Source organism: Haematobia irritans, chromosome 5, assembly GCF_050003625.1.
Source record: "Haematobia irritans isolate KBUSLIRL chromosome 5, ASM5000362v1, whole genome shotgun sequence".
NCBI classification, from domain to species: Eukaryota; Metazoa; Arthropoda; class Insecta; order Diptera; family Muscidae; genus Haematobia; species Haematobia irritans.
Window position 1 is genome coordinate 44,058,277 of NC_134401.1, and position 16,523 is coordinate 44,074,799.

The following is a 16,523-nucleotide window of genomic DNA, read 5'->3' on the forward strand; positions in this document are numbered from 1 at the left end:
AAATTTTCTATAGAAATAAAATTTTGGTAAAATTTTCCATAGAACTAAAATTTTAGCAAAATCGTTTATAGAAATAACATTTTGGCAAAATCTTCTACAGAAATAAAATTCAGGCGGAATATTTTACAAAAATAAAATTTTGCAAAATTTTCCATAGAAATAAAATTTAGCAAAATTTTCCATAGAAATTAAATTTTGGCAAAATCTTCTACAGAAATAAAATTTTGGCAAAATAAAATCTAAGCAAAATTTTCTATTTAATAAAAATTTTGACAAAATTTTCTATAGAAATAAAATTTTTGCAAAATTTTCTATAGAAATAAAATCTTTGCAAAATTTTCTATAGAAATAAAATTTTAGCAAAATTTTCTATAGAAATAAAATTTTGGTAAAATTTTACCATAGAACTAAAGTTTTAGCAAAACCAGCTATAGAAATAACATTTTGGCAAAATTTTCAACAGAAGTAAAATTTTGGCGGAATATTTTACAAAAATAAAATTTTGCAAAATTTTCCATAGAAATAAAATTTTGAGAAAATTTTTTATAGGAATACAATTTTTGCAAATTTTCCCATAAAAAAAAATAGCAAATTTTTCTATAGAAGTACAATGTTGACACAATTTCCTATAGAAATAAAATTGTGATAAGATTTTCTATGGAACTAAAATTTTGGCAAAATAATCTATAGAAATAAAATTTTGGCAAAATTGTAATAAAATCTAATCAAAATTTTTTATAGATATAACATTTTGACAAAGTTTTCTATAGAAATAAAATTTTGGCAAAATTTTCTATAGAAATAAAATTTTGAAAAAATTTTCGATAGAACTAACATTTTGGCAAAATCTTCTACAGAAATAAAACTTTGGCAGAATATTTTACAAAAATAAAATTTTTGCAAAATTGTCCATAGAAATAAAATTTTAGCAAAAGTTTTCCATAGAAATTAAATTTTGGTAAATTTTTCTACAGAAATAATATTTTGGCAAAATTGACCATAGAAATAAAATCTAAGCAAAATTTTCTATAGAAATAAAATTTTGACAAAGTTTTCTATAGAAATAAAATTTTGACAAAATTTTCTACAGAAATATAATTTTGACAAAATTTTCTATAGACATAAAATTTTGACAAAATTTTCTATAGAAATATATATAAAAATTTTCTATAGAAATTAAATTTTGATTTTTTTGTATTGAAATAAAATTTTCTAAAAATTTCTATAGAAATAAAATTATGGCCAAATTTGTTATAGATATAAAATTTTAGTAAAATTTTCCACCGAAATAAAATCTTAGCAAAATTTTCTATAGAAATAAAATTTTGGTAAAATTTTCCACAGAACTAAAATTTTAGCAAAATCGTCTATAGAAATAACATTTTGCAAAATATTCTACAGAAATAAAATTTTGGCGGAATAATTTACAAAAATAAAATTTTGCAAAGTTTTCCATAGAAATAAAATTTTAGCAAAATTTTCCATAGAAATTAAATTTTGGCAAAATCTTCTACAGAAATTAAATTTAGGCAAAACCTTTAACAAAAATAAAGTTTTGGCAAAATTGTCTATGGAAATAAAATCTAAGCCAAATTTTCTATATAAATTAAATTTTGACAAAATGTTTTTATAGAAATAAAATTTTGACTAAATTATCTATAGAAATAAAATTATGACCAAATTTGTTGTAGAAATAAATTTTAGTAAATTTTTTATAGAACTAGAATTTAAGTAAAATTTTTTATAGAAATAAAATTTTGGCAAAATTTTCCATAGAAATAAAATTATAAGCAAATTGTCTATAGAAAACAAATTTTGGCACAATCTTCTATAGAAATAAAAATTTGGCAAAATTTTCTGTAGAAATAAAATTTTGGCAAAATTTTCGATAGAACTAAAATTTTGGGAAAACTTTCAATGGAATTAAAATTTTGGCAAAATCATCCATAGAAATAAAATTTTGGCAAAATCGTATACAGAAATAAAATTTTGGCCGAATATTTTACAAACATAAAATTTTCCATAGAAATTAAATTTTGGCAAAATTTTCTACAGAAATAAAATTTTGGCAAAATCTTTTACAATAAGAAAATTTAGGCAAAATAAAATATAAGCAAAATTTTCTATATAATAAAAATTTTGACAAAATTTTCTATAGTAATAAAATTTTGGCGAAAATTTCTATAGAAATAAAATTTTTGCAAAATTTTCTATAGAAATAAAATTTTGGCAAAAGTTTGTATAGAAATAAAATTTTGGCAAAATTTTCTATAGAAATAAAATCTTGAGAAATTTTTTATAGGAATACAATTTTTGCAAATTTTCCCACAGAAATAAAATTTTAGCAAATTATTCTATAAAAGTACAATGTTGACACATTTTCCTATAGAACTAAAATTTTGGCAAAATCATCTATAGAAATAAAATTTTGGCAAAATCTTCTATATATTAAAAATTTTGACAAAATGTTCTATAAAAATAAAATTTGGGCAAAATTTTCTATAGAAATAAAGTTTTGGCAAAATTTTCGATAGAACTAAAATTTTGGCAAAATCATCTATAGAAATAAAATTTTGACAAAATCTTCTACAGAAATAAAACTTTGGCAGAATGTTTTACAAAAATAAAATTTTCCATAGAAATAAAATTTTAGCAAAATTTTCCATAGAAATTAAATTTTGGCAAAATTTTCTACAGAAATAAAATGTTGGCAAAATCTTTTACAAAAAGAAAATTTAGGCAAAATTGTCCAAAGAAATAAAATCTAAGCAAAATTTTCTTTACAATAAAAATTTTGGCAAAATTTTCTATAGAAATAAAATTTTGGCAAAATTTTCTATAGAAAGAAAAATGTTTATAGAAATACAATTTTGGCAAATTTTCCCATAGAAATAAAATTTTAGCAAATTATTCTATAGAAGTAAAATGTTGATAAAATTTCCTATAGAAATAAAATTTTAGCAAAATTTTCTATAGAAATAAAATTTTAGCAAAATTTTCTATAAAAATAAAATTTTAGGAAAATTTTCCTAAAATTTCATTTCTATAGAAAATTTTCCACAGAAATAAAATTTTGACGAAATCTTCTATAGAAATAAAATTTTGGCGAAATTTTCTATTAAAATAAAATTTTGGCGAAATCTTCTATAGAAATAAAATCTAAGCAAAATTTTCTTTAGAAATTAAATTTTCACAAAATGTTTTACAGAAATATAATTTTGGCAAAATCTTTTACAAAAATGAAATTTTGGCAAAATTTTCAGTAAAAATAAAATTTTAAAAAAATTTTCTATAGAAATTAAATTTTGACAATTTTTTTTATAGAAATAAAATTTTGACCAAATTTTCTACAGAAATAAAATTATAACCAAATTGCTTTAGAAATAAATTTTTAATAAATTTTTTATTGAAATACGATTTTGGCAACATTTTCTATAGAAATAAAATTTTGACAGAATTTTCTATAGAAATAAAATTTAGCAAAATCTATCACAAAAATAAAATTTTTCTTAGAAATAAAATTTTAGCAAAATTTTCCATAGAAAGTAAATTTTGACAATTTTTTTTTTATAGAAATAAAATTTTAGGAAAATTTTCTATAGAACTAAAATTTTGGTAAAATTTTCTACTGAAATAAAATGTTAGCAAAAAATTCAAAATAAGATTTTTTTTAAGTTGGTAGATTTTTGGTAAAATTCACATCAAATTTTGGTAAATTATTCTTGGGAAGAGTGGCAATCGTGATTGCATTTCAAATAAAAATTTATCATCGAAGTTTAGAATAAATCATCAAAATTTTTGTAATTGAAATTTTTAATACAACTATGACCCTAGGTTAGGTTAGGTAAAAGTGGCAGACCGATTTGATTCAGGCTCACTTAGACTATTCAGTCCATTGTGATACCACATTAACTAAAAGTACCTATTACATATAGGCACTTCTAGTTTTTGTTTGTCGTTGAACCCACCCGATTATTTTCTTCTGTTGAACCAACCTGATTGTTCCAAAAACATATGAGCCTAACCCCCATTTTAATGAAACTCCGTTAGTGCTACATTAGCTACCGAACTTTTAAACTCTATGAACATATCTGTCATCTTCCCTATATATTCCATATGACAGTTAGGAACTTAACAGTTGAAAATTGTTAAGTTAAAGTTAACGGGAATGATGATATTTGCAATTTAATTTCTGTTAACTTGTAGTTAAAGACTAAAGGAGCTACATGAAAATGGTCGTAAGAGTCTTACACTTAAACTGTTTGTATTTTGAAGAAGGAAATGTAAGTCGCTTGTTTTTATTTGTTAATACGGTTGGTAAATGCTAAAAATATTGCCAAATTAATTTTTTTTCTCGGTTTAATATACATTCTTTAAAAATTTAGAGAATAGTTTGCAAATATTTTAACTTAGCATAACAGCTGAATCGGTTTAATAAACTTTTCCCACCATGTGGTGAGGATAGAATATTTGATTTTGTTTATATCAGGGAGTTGCCAGCCTTTGAAAAAGTAAAATAAAGTTCTCCGATAGCCATAAAATGTCAGGGTATGAAAATATTGTAAACTTTCTATTAAATATTAAGAACAAATTGGATTTTACTACTATTAACATAAGGCCTATTATCTTTTATGATTCGACTCAACATTCGAATAAGCTATTCAGAAATTTCGTTGCACTCGTTTTCTATCTAGAACTTCTCATTCGTGAACATCGCGACGGTGTTGCCAGATTGCAATTTGACGTTTCTTTGATTCACAATAGCAATTTATTCCTCCCTGTTCTGGTTTACGAATTCGCAAAACGCAAAATTTTCAATTCCCAATAACTCCTCAACCAATTCGTGTTTAGACATGAAATTTTTACAAATTAGATTCCTTATTGATTGGGACAGTTTTGCGAAAATTTCGTATTATAGTCGTTCGGAAAATAAAGATTAAGAAAATTTTGCGTTTCGCGAATTCGTAAATCAGAACAGGAGGGATTGTGATTAATTTGTCGAATAACATGAAAGTAAATATTAATTACAGTGCATATTAATTACTATTTGAGCAATTCATACAATAAAAATATAAGATTTCCCTTGTTTTCTGTGATTGTCTTTAAACAGCTGATGCCAGTGTTGCACATTTTAGGTCATGTCCAGGATAAAGGCGTACTCAGTTTTCTTTTAGTTCGTAATGGCTAGGGTATTCAGTACTAAAAGGAAACAAGCGTATAGAAACAATTGAAAATTGGTAAACAATGGCAACACTATGACATTAACCGCTAACATATCAAGAAGATCAAATATTAGTTACAATTTTCGCAAGGCAGCCCATAGGATCCACAGCTTTTTCCATATTATCCAGCATTACAATGTTTTCATGTGTGATATAGAATCTGTAAGTAAAGGAATTTTAAGTAAAATGTAAGTTATCGGATGTTAAAAAAATATATATGAGTATTTTCACTTCAAATGAAATCTTTTATAAATCAAAGGAATCCTGTTTCAAATTAAATGAAACCCTTTTCGAATTAAATGAAACCTTTTTTAAATTAAGTGAAACCACATTTGATTTAAAAAAGCTTCGTTTGAAGTGAAAATGCTTTAAATAAAATCTCTAATGCTAGTATACATATGAAAGATTACTTACTTCATTGGATAAATTCCATAGTTGAAAATGATGATACATTATAGCCTTTGGATGGATATATATTTGGATCCACATTCGAATTGCATTAATTGTTGACAATATGCCAAATTTAGTTGTATCCTTATTCTGACGAGGTTGGTGTATACATTCATTACAGATTCCATAAAGTGATGCTCGTATTCCTAGGTTCAGTATCATGGAAAGTTTTCGTCGTCTTGCTAGTAACAGATTCCATATATTGATGCTCATATTCCAAGATATGCACTGACTGCCTTGGAACAAAATGTTTTGATCTTCTTGACGCATGACAAGCTCTTGAAATCAACCAGCTGTTAATTCTAATTATAATCATAGGAGGTGTCTACAGAGCTATTATATTTTAGTGTCAACTACTGGTCGACGTAACGTAAGGGATGACTATATTTCCATTTTTAGGGCTGTTTTCTTTTAGCACTGGATACCCTAAGCCGTGAAGGACTAAAAGAAAACAGAGTACTCGTTTATCCAGGACATCTCCAAAAATATGCAACACTGTCATCAGCTGTTTAAAAACTATCACAGAAAAGAGGTGAAATTTTGCATTTTTAATGTATCAAGTGCCCAAATAGTAATAAATATTTACTACTGGGATTATTTATGACACTGTACCACTTTGAATTTCATGTTTTTCGATAAATTAGTCACAATAAATTGCTATTGTGAATCGAAGAAGCGTCACTTTATCAAAATACAATCTGGCAATATCGGCGCGACTTGCACTGATGAGATGTTCTGGATAGAACACCAGTGCAACGATGTTCTGGATAGCCCATACAAATGTTGCATTCAATGCTGAAAGAAAACAGCCCTTTTGATAATTGTTTTTAATGGAAGTTACGTACAACTACAAAACTAGTAAAAGAGACCAAATTTAACATTTGAGAAATATCTAACAACATACTATTGTGATAAAACAATAATATATTTGGGAAAAATTTTGTTTGCGATCAGGTGTTTTGCATAATAAAATCAATCTGAGTTATTGTGATTTAAGACAAAAAATGTAAAATTCATAATCAGAAAACAGTTTAGACCATTGTTTTTATATGCAGTCGTTGAAATACTTTTTGTTTTAAATATTTTTGATGGACACATAATTCACAATAACATCCTATTGCGTTTCAATTGCAGACGAAAAAGAGCCCTCTACGGTGTGCAGACAAACTACAGCGCTGTGAATTCACTTGAAATGTCTATACTAGAGGTCTGCATCGAATAACCTTTCACTACATGTATGCAATTCGCTGTCGAATATAGTACATACACTGTCTTTCTCTCAGAGCGCAAGTAGTGAAGTGAAGAGAACACTTGCTTGTCAAATACCACCAAGTACTTATCCGAAACAGTATGTGTTCCGAAAAAAAGGAACAATAAAAATGTAAGTACTTGAGAAAAAGTACAACATGGATTCTCTTCACTTCACGTGGTACCACAAGTATTGCTCAGTTATGTACGAAGCAAAACTTTCCATTATTATTAATCATAGATATGTATGTATGTCACATATTTCATATATTTATGTATGTCACACACTTACCTTAACGTTTGCCGTTCTTTATATCAATCTGAAAACATATGTTATGGAGAGAAACTGTTTTCTTGTATTTCTGAAACTGCACGTGGTACATGGAGTACTCTATGAAGTTCTGTTCTCGCAACATACTCGACGTGATCACTCTGAGTACACTTCAATAAGAGAGAAAGAGGAATATGTATTTGTTGGTAGTGAAGATATCAGAGTAGCAACAAGAAGTTACTCGTGGCTTTTGGTGTTCATTAAAATGTGCACCAATTGTTTTGCGACTCTCTCAAATAGATGTACTCATTTAGCAAGTACACGTGTACTCTGCACTTACAAATGGAATTGTGCAGACCTCTAGTCTATACCTTAATTGGTCTATGAACGAACACTCAATCAGATGTTGTAGTAATGCTACCTTATCATTGAGTACAAAAACAAAACCAGGCCTATTATAACAGTTGTTTTATATGACAATAGGGCTGTTTTCTTTTAGGACTGGATATGATAAGCGGTCATGGACTAAAAGAAAACAGAGTACTCGTTTATCCAGGACATCTCCAAAAAATATGCAATACTGTAATCAGCTGTTTAAAAACAATCACCGAAAAGAAGTGAAATCTTGCATTTTTTTAAATATACGAAATGCTCCAATTAGTAATAAATATTTACCGCTGCTATTATTTATGATACTGTGCCACTTTGAATTTCATGTTTTTCGAAAAATTTGTCACAATAAATTGCTATTGTGAATCGATGGAGCGTCACTTTATCAAAATACAATCTGGCAACATCGGCGCGACTTGCACCAGAGAGTATTAAGAAAACAAGAGAACGAAAATTTCTCATCTACAAAAACAACAAATGTCAACCGTATAGATGTCGCAAAATGCCTGCAGTTTTGGTATAACCAACGTTGCGGTCGAAGCGCTGTTTTGAGAAATTCTTTATTAAGGCATCGGCAGTTATAATTTCAAATTGTCTGCCAAAAAAATGAATAGAATGAAAAGATTTATATAAAAGAACATTTGTTACTACAAAGTAGGTAGTATTTTTCTTACGTTTCTTAAGGCCGGCAGAGAACTGAACTGGGTGACGCCGACGCAAAGTGTATGATATTTGAGAGAAGCGCCGACAACAACTGCATGACATTATAAACAAATTTCCTCATGACTGCCGCCTACTGTCGCAGTTTCGCTTGACAGTTTCGTTCTCTTGTTTTCTTAATACTCTCTGCTTGCACTGATGAGATGTTCTGGATAGAACACCAATGCAACGATGTTCTGGATAGCCCATACAAATGTTGCATCCAGTGCAAAAAGAAAACAACCCTAATGTAAATATCATACTAGAATAAAATCGCTTTTGAAAATATTTCTGGAAGAAATCACTAAATAAAGTAGTTTAGTAATCCTACTTTGCCATTCAATACGAAAACTAAAACAGGCCTATTAAAGCAGTTGTTTTATATGAAAAGTAAAATTTTAATACTAGAACAAATTCGCCCTTTAAGATTTTGAAAATATTTATGGAAGAAACACTCTAGTAATACATTTATAGAAATTATAATATCAATTAAAAACATCAATAAAAAAATTTAATTAATACAATTAATTTTTGTGATCGATTTTTGTTTTAATTAAAAATTTGGTTCAATTAATCTTTTCATTAATTTTTTTTTTCAAAATAAATTAAAATTTTAAATAGAAAATTTTGATTGATATTTTTTACAGTGTATGAAAATATAAGTTTAACACTAGAATAGAAATAATAAAATGTATTTCTATTCTAGTATAAAAAAAAAACTCAATCAGATGTTCTAGTAATAATACTACCTTGTTACTGCAGCATTTATTCACCATACCAATCACAGTTGTGGTTAATATGGGAGGTTGCCATTAACTATAACTCACTATGGGTCCTTGCCATGTTTTGAAATAAAATTTAAGAAATTTTAAGGGAAACAATAACTGCAATAGCGAAGGTTATGGTTATATATAACTCTCAAGGAGTCCTTGAGACTATGAAATATATTTTTAGAGATGTTAGGAAAAACATGATTAAATTTTTTTAGGTATTTAAAAAAATATTTTTTAGGCATTTTTTAGGTATTTTAAAAAATATTATAACACCTACTATGATAAGAGAGGATAGGAATTTTCTATTATCTTGAACTGAATATCAAAAAAATAAAATTGTTTACATTTTGATAAGAAATAAAATTTTCGGGTTTTGTTTTTAATATTCTATTACAGATTTGAGGGCAGCAGTTTTAGACCAAGTTTTTTCCAAGTTTGTGTCTTTCTAAATTTTCTTGGTTTCTTCAAATATTTCATCATCGATTTGTATGAAAACTTTTTTTTTCATAAATGTCTAAAGTCTATACAGCTATGTACTTTTGTTACTTGATTTTCTTATTTTCGTTTTTAGTTAATTATATTATGTAAAGTTCGTTTTGGTAATACTTCAGAGTTTAAACAACTTTTTTCTCTTTTCCCTTTTTTTTGTGTGTTTTTGTTTGTCATCATACTTCATTTAACAGTCATATATTATTTACATACATACAATAGATATTCGGAAATTTTTGGTGTTCGATTCGATTTTAAATGGCGTTTGTTTGGCGTTACGCTACATTGACTGACATTACGTTGCGGTTACGTTTACGTTTTAACCTAAATAATAATAGAGATATTTGGAATAGAAGTTTTGCTTTGTTTGCTAAAAAATAAAAACAAAGCAAAAACAAAAATTCAATCAACATCAGTTTTGTTCAATTACCCTAGTTACGCATTATAGCCACCAATATTACGTAAACGTAACATACGTTTACGTTCGCGATTAATTTTAATTTTTGCTATACGTATTGACTCTGGCAATGCCGATGTTGCCGACGATGAGGGAAAATAACCACTAATCATATGAAAACGACTTGTGGGTTTTACTCTATGCAAGTCATCATCTTTGCCATGGCCAGAGGCTGGGGCATTGCCATCATTGTCCATTAGATCGGGATACATGCTTATGTTATCGAGATTATCGATATCAACAATATCACCTCCACCCTCATTGCGAACAAAGGTGAGTTGATGAAATGGTGTTGCCAACAGTCTTTGGGTAGATTTGCGTAATGATTTCCGTGTAGTCGTACTGGAAGGCCATGGAGATGTCGATGTTGTGGTTGCTGTGGTGTGGGTGAGGCTACTTGTGGCCGTGGCGGCCAGTGTGGGTTCAGCATTATCGATATCGCTTACGGTATTATGACTATGTTTGGTATGGACATTTTTTAGAGCTGTCAAAAGTAATTCATCACGTTGATATTCCGTAGGATCTGTGGGACTTATATCGAGCAAGGGATCTTCAGCTCTGACAGTACTTGCTGTTGTTGTGGATGTTGAAGATGTCGCTGTTGTCGCTAAAGATTTTCCCAGATTTCTGGCCGAACTTAAGGATTTCAATTTGTGATGAGGTATCCCTCCTTCCTTTTTACCATTATGATGATGCTGATTATGTTTTCCCGCCGTTGATATATTACCATGGTGACCGTTTCCCTGTCTATGCCTACTTACTTTATGGTGACCAGTATTGGAGTCTGGTGTTCGAGAGGCATTAATATTATCAGTCATGGGATTATTCGTTGCTTGAGGCTCAGTACTTTTTGTGGGTGTTGCCACATTTAAGGCAGACAGGGTTGCATCGCTTACCACTTGGCCAGATGATTCCCAGCTATTGCTCTCTTCCTCTGAATCGTTATCACCAAGGGATTCATCGCTTTCCATGAAAGAAGGAAGGGTGGCTGGGGCCCTAACATTTTCGTTATCTCTAGAGGTTCCATTATTTCTTTCCGGAGAATTTAATTTCCCCCTAAGCTGATGTTCGGAATCTGCCTCGCTGAGAGTTCTGCTATTAGCTGAGGTATTTGTTGTTTTCACTTTCGAATTGTCGTCCATTATCGTTGTTGCAGCCGTCGGCAACGCCGCCACCGTAGCAATTGTCTTTGTTGTAAAACTAGGCAATATGGCAACATTGTGCTGGTTACTAGCTTGCATTTCCATAGATGTAGCTTCGGACCACAATGTCGATGTGGGTAATGGCAGTGGCATTGAGGGCCCCTTCGATTCTTTACTTATATCATAATGTGAAGGCAATGTGGAACCAGAACCAGATGACGAGGATAATGATGATGACGACGATGACGCTGAGGCTGAGGCTATAGAGGAAGTTTCGGTTTCCTCTCGGTTTCCCAAGTTATGGCTCCAACTGGATGACCCTTCCGTTTCCGTAGAACTTGAGGGTGATGTACGGATATTTTCTTCTTCTGCGATTTGTGTTACAGTGGTAGACATCGAGGGATACCAACTTTCCCATGTGGGCAAAGTGGCTGAAGTGGGTTTCACAGATTCTTCGGGCATTGATGGTGATAAATCCCCACTGGTGCCTGTGGAATAATCCGTGGTCATAAATTCACTCTCATCATCGTAGGAGGGTAATGGGGCACTATGACTCTCGCTATGATGTCTCTGATTCGTTTCGCCATTTTTATGATAAGAATGTTTGCGATGAGTTTTTCTTCGTCGGCCTTTACGTTTATGAGTGGTTCTGGTAGAGGCCTCGGTATCATGGGGACCCATAGAGGTTGTCGTCGTCGTCGTCGAGGCTGTTGAGCTAGTACTGGATGTTATGGTTGAGGAATATCTTGATGTCTCAAATTTAGATGTGGAAGTTTTTGTGGTTCGTGGAGTTGTTGTAGGAGCTATAGTTGTTGTTGTTGCTGCTGCTGTGGATGTTGATGTTGTTGGACTAGTTATACGACCCCTATGATGGACTCGATTATTTCGTAGCTTGGCCTCATAATGTTGATGTAGTCTTCTGGAGTCGTTGTTGTGATGATGGCGATTTCCATGATGATATTGAGGTTGTGAATGGTTGTTGTTGTGATGTCTTCCCGTATGACTATTATGGCCACTTAGATGTTGTTGTTGCTGTTGATGACCCGCATTACTATTACCATATTGACTTAATTCTAAAGTTTGCCTAGAACTATTTTTGGGATCTAAAACGTCAACGTTACTGCCACTAATGTGGCCACCACCACCACCACCACGCATCTGTTGCAAACGTTGGCGTTTACGGCTTCCACCATTGCCATTGCCACTACCACCCCCACCACCACCACCACCACTACCATGGACTTTGGTTTTGGATTTGTTATGTTGGCGTCCCCCTTCTTCATTGCGATTATGATTACGATGACGATTGGGTCTAGCACCTGAACCTGAACCGCGACCTCCTAAATGCTGTCCACCGCCGCCACCGCCACCATTGTGCTGATCATCTTCATGCGGCGTTTTTGTAGATGCCACTGTGCCAGCCGAAAAGTGATTGTGTTGATGGAAAAATTGATCTGTTGGAATTTTGGTAAACATATAACAGGCATCGTTTACGGTTTTCTTGGGACCCACAGCTCTACCTCGTTGCGTGAAGCCTATGCGTCGATGTTGATCGACAACAGATCTGAAAACGAAATAACCGTGGCGTATGGCTTCGTTGAAATAGCAGGTATCTTGAAGTTCTTTCTGTAAATACATAACAGAAAAAGAAGGAAAAAAATTAAAGATAAATCAAAGCAAGGAGGTAAGAAAAAAAATAAAATAAAATAAAAAAAAATAGAGGACACGTGTGATTGTTTTAAGAAAATATTTTTTATCAAAACTATAGTACGAGGTTATTTATACTTCCTCCCTTTGTTCCCTTCCTTCCCTCAAACTACAAAAAAAATCATGGAGTGTTGTGTTTTCTGCTTGTCGTCGCTTGCGTTAATTTGAAGAGCGTCTGCGTGAACATTTCAAGTGTCAAAATAGCGCTTGCGTGTTGTTTTTGAGTGATCTAGTCTGGCAACATCACCACCACCACCCATAACACATTTAACTTTGACACTAAACATTCACTGTCAAATTCCCTCTGAATGCATTCCAATACGCACGCAATACGCATGCTAGTTCTTAGGCCTCGTGGAGTGTTTATTTACAATAAAAACACTCAAGAGTTTCCAACAGTTTAGTTTACATAATAGCCCACCATGCACCATCACCCCTCCCCCCATCCCCATCTGAAAACCACAACAAGTAACATCTTGAATAGGCCTCTTAGTTCCTTCCCTAGATTTGTCCTATGTCTTTATGGGAATTGCTCTTGTAACTTTTCCAAATATTTTGATACTGTTTTCGAGTGGCCATAATGAATGAATGAATGAATGAAGAAGAAGCAGAAAAAATCAATAAAAAAAAACTAACCAAAGTACTTAGTTTAGGGCTCATTAGTAGGTAGAAAAGGGTTTCCATACCATCAATTTGAATATTCAATGCTGACTTATCCACTTGCCTTGGGAATATAAGCAAAACAATATTGCTCAAATTCTCCCCTCCCTCCTCTAACGCTATATTAAAAAAACAACAATTGAAACATTATAGGGCTATGGAATGTTAAGGTTTTTTAAATACAATTTGGATTTTTATTATTGGCAACTAGGCTTACATATTTAGTTCAGACCTCTTTGCCATTCGTTTGGGTAATATTTTCAGGCAGAGAAGGTTTTTTTTTAGATGTTTCCTTTTTGAGGGGATGAGAGATATAAACTTTTTCCTTTCATCGAGATTAAATTGTAGAGAGAAATGGGTTGAAGAAATTGTTTCCCCAGAATGTAAATGTCTAGCAGATTTTGCTTCTTCTGTGAAAAAAATCAGCCCTTGAAGTCATGGATAAAGTAAAAGCTTTAAATTGAATTGTATTGTGTGGTTGGTTGGCCCTTATTAAAATGTTAACCAAGCGAAACGATCCATGCAGACCACTAAGTAGAGGGCTTGTTAATAATTCATCCTAAATGTTTAAAGCAATTTTCCGCATCAACTGCCAGATCCCTCAAAAAAAGGGGATACTGATGTCAAATTGTGATTATACATTACGATTGCTATAAGAAAATTATTCTTATCATTGATTAAAAAAAAAAACACAGCATTTTGTGATAATAAAAAAAGGTCAATATGTGAATTGTGAGATCCTATGTCCAATATTTCCATTCTATTTTAAATCAAAGAATTCTGCTTTGTTTTATTTTAAGGAACTCTATCAAAAAGTGAGACTATTTTCGGGGACATAACATATTCAAGTATTTGTCACATTCGGGGACATACCATATTCGGGGACATGCCATATTCAAGGACATATAAATTTCTTTAGATCCTATGGGCATTAATTCAATTGATGTAGATACCTGGTTTTATATTTATGAATCCTATCAAAAAATGAAATTATTTTCGGAGACATATCATAATGGCGAATGTGTCACATTCGGGGACATGTCATATTCCGAGACACATAATTTACCGCAAGGAATTATACTCGGGGACATTTCATATCCGATGATTAAAGACATGTAAGCTACGATATGATAAAACATACTTTTAAGATTTCATTATAGCTGAGTATATTTTCCAATTGTGAATAGATTATATTCGTGCCTGAAAATCAATTTTAGAACATATATTATTCTTGGCGATATGCGGGAAGAGTAATGTGATAAGAGTGTGGTGATTTATCATAATATGGGTAATATATTGAAGGACTTAGCTTACTTAGGGTCATGCCACATTCGGGGACATGTCACATTCGGGGACATGACACATTCGAGGACATGTCATATAGAGAATATGGGGATATTTGCGAGGACAAATTACACGAGAATTCCACATTTTAGCAACGCCCCGAATAAATTGTATTCTTCAACATTTTCAAATTGATAAATTTAGATTTTAAACAATTAGTGAATATAAAGTATTTCATATATTTTAAATTAAATTAATTATCAGTGGCTATCATTTGACCATTTAAAGTTTCAATTGGGTAATAATATGAGACATCCATTCTCACAAAAGAAATGGCCTTAATTTTGGTTTTATATTTTGGTATTGATAGCTTTTAAACTTTTTCAAATTGGAGAGACTTCCACGTTGGAAACTATCAAAGCAAAAATTTTTTTTACAATTCGGGGACATGTTCTATTTTGGTAAAGTATGATTAGGATACCGTTCATATTCATATTCTTATTCATATTCGGCATAATAAATATTTTTTGAATAGAATTAGAGGCAATTTGTTTGTGGAAATGAGTAAATTGTTTTTGAAGTGAATGGGATGAAGTCGCTTTATGATATGTATTGATATTATTTGGAAACATGTCTCCAAAATAATGCGAAAAAAACATGTTCGGGGACATATCATAATCGAGGACATAATTGGTTTCCAAAGACATAAGGCCAAACCATTATGCAAATGAATTTTGTTAGATAAAATCAAAACTGATTTTGATTAATTAAAAAAAATCGAAAATCGATTACTTACATTTGAAGATCATGAAAAATTTTGATTTTTGTTGAGAAAAACTTGCATTTTTTATTGTTAAATTGTGTCTTTTGCCACCATATATTTTACGATAAAGCAAATTTCTTTGGGGATATATGATTTTTGAGAATCTTACTTGTTATATTACTACAATATTGTGGGAAATTCGGGGACATCATCGGCGATGTGTCATATTCGAGGACATGTCACATTTAGACACGTACATTAAGTCCTCTTTTGTGGCTTAATGCCACCATATTTTTTTACGATATAGCTAATTTCTTTGGGGACATATGATTTCTGAGAATCTTATTTGTTAAATTACTATAATACTGTGGGAAATTCGGGAACATATTCAGCGATATGTCATATTCGGGGACATGTCACATTCAGGCACATACATTACTGGGGAGAATTAAATTCGGGGACATGCCTAATTTGAGGGAATGCATTATTTTGGGGACATGTCATATTCGAGAATATATACATTGCTTTAGAGTACAAAATTCTAGAACTTATTTTTTCATTATAGTTAAGTGTATTTGCTAATCGTGAACATTTTATAATAGTTTACAAGTGCCGGCTTTACATCTTAGTATACTATATCCAATTTTTGAGTAGGTTATATTTGGGGACATGCTTTATTTCGGAAAAAGATGAAAAACTTATTCGACAATATAAATATTTTAAAAATGAGGTAGACACAAAATTATTCTTGAAGTGTATGAGTGTAATTCGCTCTTGAAGTGAATAAAATGAAGTCGTTTTATGACATAAACTATTTTTAATTAGGGGACATGTCTTACCCCTTGAAAACCAGTTCTGAGGCAAATCAAATGATATTCGGGGACATAATTTTTTTCCAAATAAATAAGAGTATATCGCTATGCAATATATTATGTTAGATACAGTTAAATATGGTTTCGCACAATACT

The 16,523-nt window shown here is 30.9% G+C and overlaps 2 protein-coding genes across 5 annotated transcripts in view; both read right to left on the reverse strand.

Moving 5' to 3' along the window:
• Positions 1–3,695: 3,695 nt before the first annotated feature.
• Positions 3,696–8,546, reverse strand: LOC142238885 (uncharacterized). Its single transcript, XM_075310612.1, has 2 exons — positions 5,637–8,546; positions 3,696–5,382 (listed from the first exon to the last, which is right to left on the reverse strand). Exons 1-2 carry the CDS (start codon positions 5,940–5,942, stop codon positions 5,365–5,367), a joined length of 324 nt encoding a protein of 107 aa, XP_075166727.1. The 5' UTR covers positions 5,943–8,546; the 3' UTR covers positions 3,696–5,364.
• Positions 8,547–9,362: 816 nt separating this feature from the next.
• The window catches only part of ths (thisbe), a 298,573-nt gene continuing 291,412 nt past the window's right edge, over positions 9,363–16,523 (reverse strand). For all 4 annotated transcript variants that reach the window (XM_075312366.1, XM_075312365.1, XM_075312363.1 and 1 more), the window contains one exon: positions 9,363–12,767. In XM_075312366.1, the coding sequence (XP_075168481.1) occupies positions 9,978–12,767 (2,790 nt within the window). In that variant the 3' untranslated portion in view covers positions 9,363–9,977. The remainder of the gene's footprint in view (positions 12,768–16,523) is intronic.

What these genes read in the sequence shown, in the direction of transcription:
- LOC142238885 (XM_075310612.1), bottom strand. Translation starts at nt 5,942, where the DNA reads ATGCGTCAAGAAGATCAAAACATTTTGTTCCAAGGCAGTCAGTGCATA.